General features: G+C 39.6%; 1 protein-coding gene across 1 annotated transcript in view; it reads left to right on the top strand.

The window, feature by feature from the left end:
- Positions 1 to 8243, top strand: part of RND3 (Rho family GTPase 3) — a 20228-nt gene extending 11985 nt beyond the window's left edge. Inside the window, exons 3-5 of the mRNA XM_019646559.1 lie at positions 1074 to 1183; positions 4461 to 4595; positions 6339 to 8243. Of these exons, the coding sequence (XP_019502104.1) occupies positions 1074 to 1183; positions 4461 to 4595; positions 6339 to 6590 (497 nt within the window). The 3' untranslated portion in view covers positions 6591 to 8243. The remainder of the gene's footprint in view (positions 1 to 1073; positions 1184 to 4460; positions 4596 to 6338) is intronic.

Raw genomic sequence — 8243 nt, 5'->3', positions numbered from 1 at the left:
ATTTTTAAAAATATAAATAGCATTGGCAAGCTGTATTTAATTTTATAGTCACATCATTTTGTAATAATTGGCCTCATGTAATTGTTCATCCTTTGGGATTCCTAAAGGAAAGGAAGAACTTTCCTAAACGACGAGAGGGTTCTGTGGTTAAATTAATTGATTGGTCACATGAACCTTTCGGGTCCCCTGGATTTACCTCAGGCTGACATCTTGGATCCTGCCTCTCGGTGTCACTCTCAGAGATGGAGCTGTGTAAGAAAGGGACATGATCCAATATGGCGTTTATTACATGCTTTGGTTGTAACAGGAAGAGAGGCTATATAAAGTTTGGGGGTAAGTTTAAGTAAGCAAACTCAAAGGTCAATGGCTTATCCAAACTTGTAACTTGGAGACAAGGTGGCACAGACGTGGTTTACTGTGGTTCTCTTTGAACAGCTGACCCCGCCCGTATCCTCCCTCCCCGGTTCACCTTCATACTACTGTCAGAGTGTTCCTGAGTTTCGGTCTCTTTCCAAAGAAGTAGCTCCATTTATGGTGCGTGCTACCACTCAGCTTTTATGGTAATAGCAGCAATACAACCATAACCATAGTTCATACTTACTGGTCCCTTACCAAATGCCAGGCCAGGCCTGGGTTTATTTAATCCCAGGTAGATAATGTCAGTCATTTTCATTTATGAATGAAGAATCAAGAGCAGTCTTAAAGCCACTCTGCCCCCTCCTTCAGTGTGGGGATGGATTTGCCCTTCAGGCCATCTGGCTCTGGAAGCTTCTGTACTTCACCCAGGCGCCTTGGGCTTTACTCATTGAACTGTGCAGATTTCAGTTTGAAAGCTTGGCTCCTCCCCTTGAATCTCCATCTGACACCAGGGTGGCATCTTTCCTCTTCCAGTAGGAATGAATGTATTACCACTGGGCTTTAGTTTGTTTGCATTCATTCCCGAGAATGAGAGGAGATGGGAGGGGGCCTACCATGTGACATTCAAGAGATTGAACTCAAAAGGGCGGAGTTGATGCACGACAGACCAAATGAGATTTTCATCTGAAAACCTGTATGTCTTTGTCTCTCCTCAGGTTCTCCTTATTATGACAACGTCCGACCCCTCTCTTACCCGGATTCAGATGCTGTGCTGATTTGCTTTGACATCAGTAGACCAGAGACCCTGGACAGTGTCCTCAAAAAGGCAAGTGCTGAGGAATGATGACACAGTTCAGTACTGGCTCGTATATAAAACAGAAACAGGTGGTTGCCTGGGGAACTCAGACACTCTAGTTCATTCTCTGCTGTGTATTTTGTAATTAGAACGCTGGAAAGGACACTCACGCTATAACAGGGTTTTCTCACACATGTGCCACCAGTTTTGATGACGAACTGTAAAATTTTATTTCATTTTAAGAAACAAAATACTCTGTTAAGCCTCTGTGTTTGTCCTTTGGGTGGAAATGGTGCAGCTAAAAATAATTATATTTTATTAATAACTGTCAAGCATGCCTGCCTTCTTTCCTCATTTACCCTATAGATTGCACCTTAGTTTACAGGTTTACATTTGCCCTCAACTCAGATAGTGAAATGAATGCGATAATAGCTGTTTCAATAAAGAAGCTGTGTTTCAGTCATGATGTTATTTGTTAGAAACCAAAATAGAACTAATATGGGAGGAATTAGGGGTATGGTTCAGACATTAGACAAGGGTATGTTTCAAATCTGTGATTGGGTAGATGTCAGATACCGATAAAAACAGTAGTTATAATCGTGTTGTAGATAATAACACAAGCCTGGTTTCTGGAGGCAAAGGCAAGTGAGGTTCTGCAGGTGGAGAAGGGACCCGAGGAAGCTCTGGATGGAACCAAGGGGGATGGTCAAGAGGAAGGGAGTCTGTTGCAGGTGAGGTGGTGCCGGGTCCTGAGGAGGCCAGTGGGGAGGAGAAGCTTGGCTTGGTCTCCACCAGTCCGGGAATCTGCCTCTGGTAGTAGTTAGAGAAGGCAGATGCGTGTCCGTGGGTCCACATGTACTAGCCGCCAGCTGTTTTCTCAGCCCTGGCCTGTAAGTGCTGTGGGGTTTCAGCATCAGACCCTCCTGTAGAGCGGGGCTCTTCTCCATGCACTAAGGCTTAGACAGAGGATACGATTGAATGCAAGGCGGGGTTTTTTTATAGTTTGTGTTTTTATTAGTTTATTATTTCCCAGTCGTGTTTGACTGCTTGTATTTTGTATCATACAATGAGGGTTTGAAGGGTGAATTGCCACCCATCTCTTTCCTAAACATGACACACTCAGTTCAATGAAATAGGAATTTCTTAAAAGATCAAAGGTTCTTTTTTTTACTTTTTAACTCAATTTTGAGTAATGTGTATCTAGCGCAAATATTGCTAATGTTTGTCAGATTCAGGTGGGAATACACCTTTTCTGTCTTCAATGCTTGTAAATGATTGCAAGACATGCAGAGGGAGGCCAGAGTCGTTACACAGCGGAAGAACAACATAACATGCCTAGTGCTTGTCTGTAGATAAAAGAGATAGCTTATTTACTGGAGTTTTTACTCAATGTAGCATCGGTTTATGCATAATTTATGATGGAAAGCCTTGCTCCTGTTTTATTTTGCTTTTGTCTTCTAAAACCAAAATGAATAGTGACTGTGGCCTTAAAGATATTAATGAGTGTGTTTTACATTCGTGTGAAGTTTAAGGTTAGTGATAACCCCTGCCATGGTTTGTCTTGATTAATTGAATCCTTTAAGTCCTTGAATATCAAAGAGGTTAGAGTGGCTTAAAGTGGGATAGATCATATTCTTTTTTACAATTCACCTTCCAATTCTTACTCCAGTGCCCTCTATCTAGCATGTGGTGGATGCTCCTAAATAATTGTGGGAGGAAGGGAAGGAAGGGAGTGGGTGAGGGGGGGAAGAGGAAGTCGGCGGATGAATTAGGCTTTTATGGAAAGTACAGGAAAACCTTGGATTGCAAGTAACTTGGTTTGCGAGTGTTCCGCAAGATGGGCAAACATTTCTATTAAGTTGGTGTACAAGTAATAGCGGTTTTTGCCATTACTCACTATTACTTTTGCACCAACCTAATAATACATTTTAACTTGGTAAATGAGTGATGTCTTGCAATATGAATAGTTTGTTTCCAGAATGAATTGTGCTCGCAAACCAAGGTATTACTGTATATCACTCCCTTCAATCCACTAGTGTACTTCGCACTAGAGTTCATTGCCCTCAGTACACCTCTAGATCTGGAAATGTCTCCTCTAGTGACTTTTTTTTAAGTTACTCCTGCAGAATGTCCCTCTTATCTAGTATTATTGGGTTTTCGGAAAAGTCATGACGTATTTTTCTATGTTTTTCATTGCAAGAATGCAACATGACTTTTCCGACAACCCAATATATACATGACTTCATCATCCCCACCCTTCTGTGAATTCCTTTCTGGAAGGCACAGCTATGTCTTAATCGTCTTTGTACCACCACAATATTTAGTAAAGCATTTAATAAATATTTGTGCGTGTGGGAAGGGAGAGTCAGGCATGGATTCCTGGCCTCATCCCCTGTAATCCCTCCTCCCTGAGAGCTCTCCTGTGAACACTCCGAGCTCCCAGCTCCCATCCCGATGGTCATCTCAAGCTTGAGGAAGTGAAACCACAAAAAGTTGTCTGTTTGCTCTTCAAGGGAACAGTGGGAATTCCCTGCCAGACATTTTTGGAGGTTCTAATAATCCTTGGTAGGTCACAAAACAACAGCCAGATTGGACTAAATTGAAATAGTTAACAACTTATGTAACTTAAAACTAATTCAAGGGCATATGAGCCATAGGACCAGATGCCTTCCTGATAGCCCAAGAGATGGGACTTTGCATTGTTGTGGTCTTTGTTGATTCTGCCACTCAAATGGAAACTCCATAAAGGCAGGACGTTCTGTTTATTAACTCTGTCTCCAGTCCCTGCAATCTCAATAGTGATCTCTCAGATGGAAGCTGCCCCATCTTTCTTTATGGGATCTGTCAGTGCATACCTGTGCTTGTGTTGGCTGTGCCTTATCCCCAGCCTTCTATGCTGGAAAGTGTGTCAGCTCAAAATATCCGAGGGTGTAGTCACTTGTTAGAATATATAATTATTCTTAAGGCACTTTTATTTTTCACAGATACCCTGATAATTAAGAAATTATTGAAGCTACCTTCTGACAACACCCAATGAGTCTTTTGCAATAGGGACAGATACTTAGCCACAGAAAGAGAGAATAGATAATAAAATATATAAGCCTTCTCTCATCGATCCACTTTAAAAAGTAGCTAAAATTAATATCTACTTAGAAGGTAATTGCAAGTTTGCTTCTTCATCTGAAGTGACACTTTCTTTTAAATGTCCAATATAAGTCCCATTTCCAATGTCTGCCAGTGGAGGAATTGTTTTCCATTATATGGATGCCAGCACTCGTTAATTTTTCATCTTCTTTCCCCCCCATAGTGGAAAGGTGAAATCCAGGAGTTTTGTCCCAACACCAAAATGCTCATGGTTGGCTGCAAGTCTGACCTTCGGACAGATGTCAGTACATTAGTAGAGCTGTCAAACCACAGACAGACACCAGTGTCTTATGACCAGGTATGTATGTTGTCAGTGTGCCAGTGTGGATTTTAAAAAGAGTGAGAGAAATGGAACATCACTCGTAGTAAATAAAATAAAAAAGTAGCCACTTTTCTGAAGGCTCAACTGGTGGTCAACTCTACATGCCAAGACCCTTCACTAAGATGCAGAATGAGCATTGTGTCCAGCTGGTGAACATCTGTAAACACAGATTAAAAAACTCATGTTTTGAGGCCTATGCCTTCACAACAAGCTCCTTCATGGAAGTCCATAGCTTGGATTGATGTCAAGATTGCAATGTGAGCACCAAAGTGGTCTGGGTCAGAGTTTTGGCTGAAATTACAGTGATGCTTTGATGCTGGACTCTCTCAAAAAGCTTTCCAGTATTTTTTAGTGGTTTACTGTATCGGGATTCATACGTGTGTGTGCATAAATAGGATAAGTTTGGAAAAAAATCTTAGAAAATACGAACACTGTCATTTAGTAGAGTAATCACATTGTACTTAATTACAGAGTATAAACAGTGAATGATAGGCTATCTTGTATATCTCTGTAACTCCCATTGGAATTAAGAGAGAATGTGGTCAAAATCAGTAATACTCTTTGAGTTCATCTTACTTTACACTCAGAAGCACAATAAAACGCTAAAAAAAAAGTCATTGCCACTAAAATAGAACACTCCATAAAACTATCTTTTACAGGGTCATCATGTCTTCAGGCATTTCCCCAAAGTATTTAGAAAGGAGGAGAATTTGTTTCAGAAATTTATTCTCTTAAAACTTACAACCAGATTCTATAAAGAACTCATGTTGAAGGCGCTAGAATATTTTTTTAGTATTCATTGTTTTAAATACTGCAGTCTTCTTTGTCTTGCACTTCTGATTAACAAAAGTGTTATTATTTCATAAACCATCTCGATGCACACATTCTTATATACACTGAGTTGTACGGTCCATATTTAGAAATCACATATTTTGTGTTTACTAAAGTTTTACATATGTCATAACAGTATTATTCCTTTCCTTAATATAATTTGGCCCTAAGACTTAATTGCATACATTTCCAAATTAATTCTATAGTCCATCCTTTACCTTTGCTTTTTGTATGGTCTGTTGACTAGTCTTGAGTGCTGTATACATACACTCGAGAAAAGCTCCATGAGATGCTGGAGCAGGCTAGGGGCCCAATTACCCCTGCCAGAGCCTTGTGCAAAGTACAGCATTTACATCATGATCTTCAGCTGACTTTTTTCTACTAATAAGATTCTCTGGGTAATTCTATACTTGACTGTGACCTGGAAGACCTAGGTGTCTAAGTACTCTTGGTTACAGTTGATAGTGAAGGTAAATCATCTCATACTGTTTGATGATTGAAGCCCTCATTTATTGATGATCCAATGATGCTAGATCAGCCTTTAGCACCCCTGGGATGTCAAGTGTTATCTACTGAGTGGTGATAATTGAGCATCTTAGGACTGGGTCTTGATTGCAAATATTTATGAAATAATAAATAAGGCAGCTCAAATTTAAAAACTGGTATTTTGTTGCAGCAGCACTTGGAAAATTCTGCTCACTTATTAGATATGTTTTGCAATGCATTGTTATTGGGTTGTCAGAAAAGTCATGACGCATTTTTGCAATGAAAAACAACAAAAAAATACGTCATGACTTTTCCAACAACTCAGCATTTTGTGGTATTAGAAGGCACTTTATAACTTTCCCCAAAGACTTACTCCTAATCAGTCCTTTTTTTACTTCTCAGGGAGCAAACATGGCCAAACAGATCGGAGCAGCCACTTATATTGAATGCTCAGCGTTACAGTCAGAAAATAGCGTCAGAGACATTTTTCACGTCGCCACGTTGGCATGCGTAAACAAGACAAATAAAAACGTTAAGCGGAACAAGTCACAGAGGGCTACAAAGCGGATTTCACACATGCCCAGCAGACCAGAACTCTCAGCAGTTGCTACGGACTTAAGAAAGGACAAAGCTAAGAGTTGCACTGTGATGTGAATCTCCTGTTACCTTTAATGAGGACAAGGAAATCTAGTGTAAAAAACATCAACAACAAAACAAAAAGGTGAAGTCTGAATGAAGTGCACAGCCAAAGTCACATATTCTGGAGGCTTAGGAGGCATTTGAAAGGACGCACATCTTTTTGCAATCCTGTCCTTAGGTTCGGCATGTAGAAAAATGGTGAGAAGTGAATACATGGAAGAGTTCTAAAGTGTGACTTGAAAAATATGCCAAAAAAAAAGAGAGAGATTCAAATGGGCTAAAGGTAGATGAGGAGGCATGCGAGTACCTCCAAGAAGAAAAATCCCGCTCTGAATGGTGCTTGCGTTATTTTTTTGTTGTTGTAATCGAATCATGAATCTCTGCTTTGATTTGATTTTTAAATGTTTTAATCTCCTTTACAAAAAGTATATATTAATATACCGTCCTCATTGGGGAACTGGCACTGTGACCTTAGCGTTTAGTTTTCTAGAGGATGTGATCTAATTTCCTCCTAGCTCATCATTAAAATGGAAATTGTATCAGGGCCCATGGGATATCCAGAGGAAAAGTTTGTGAGGCTTTGAAATCTTGCCTTCCTGAAGATAGCTGAGTGAGATGGTTCTAAAGAAAGGGTTTTGCAGTCTTGCAAGATATGCAGACGGGCACTACAAAGATCGAATAGATCAAATAGAAAAAAAAGTGTCGATTTTTATTCAGCCTGATGGTTCTGTTCATCATTGTGATTGTCATTAAAAAGTGGTAAATTGCTCAATGTAATATTTTTGTGCGCTGTTTAGAAAAGAGGGTTGTGATTTTTTACTTTTTTTTTTTTTTGCCATCTTTGATGAAAATGCAAAGTCAAATAAAAGGTGTCTTGGTTTGATGTCATAGAATGATCCAAGGGGAAAAACATGTAGGTACTATTTTCACCTGAAGAGATAATGAATGAAGGAATAGTAGCAGAAAGCACAGTTTGAGTAAAGCTGTCTGGAATTAAGTTAACAGAAGTACAAAGCAAAAGGCCTATGATTTTGGGGATGAAGCTCCGAAGTTGGCAGCATCTGCTCTGTTGTTGGTTTATTTCACTTTTTTTAACATGAACATGATAAGAGAAGGACTCTCTTGTCCAAGCCTTAGAGAATCCTTAGAGGAAAATTATGTAATGTTCGTTCTGACACTATGCTAGCCATTTCTAGAGTGATTGCTAAACCTCACTTGACCAGATTCTGCCAAGGCCCATGTTCAATACTTGATCGCTGTTGTTGCATAAAATAATCAGCATTTAAAATAGTTTACAGATATTTTTTGACCAGTTCCTTTTAGAGCTTCTTTCCAAGGAGAAACCAGATCTGACCTGTTTTATTGTTGGCGCTTGTTGAAAACGAGCTTTCTTTCCAATGATAAAGCTTCATTTTTGAAGTGTTGAAGCTGTGCTCCCATTAAATTGTGGCAGGAGAGGAGATTAAGATAATTACAACACTTAGTTCTATGTCTTACAAGCACTTTGTTTTGTCTCTGCAAGAAAATACCATTCCAGTCATTTCCCACGAAATACAGATGTTTTACCAACGTAATATGCTTTGACTGATGCAGCATTATGCTTTGGGCAGTATTACAAAATAGCTGGCAAGTGCTTTCTGTATTTAAATATTGTAAAAAGAAAATAAG

This window comes from Hipposideros armiger, unplaced genomic scaffold (genome assembly GCF_001890085.2).
Source record: "Hipposideros armiger isolate ML-2016 unplaced genomic scaffold, ASM189008v1 scaffold_104, whole genome shotgun sequence".
NCBI lineage: Eukaryota > Metazoa > Chordata > Mammalia > Chiroptera > Hipposideridae > Hipposideros > Hipposideros armiger.
The sequence above is the reverse complement of the archived record's forward strand: the minus strand, read 5'-3'. Positions and strand labels throughout refer to the sequence as shown.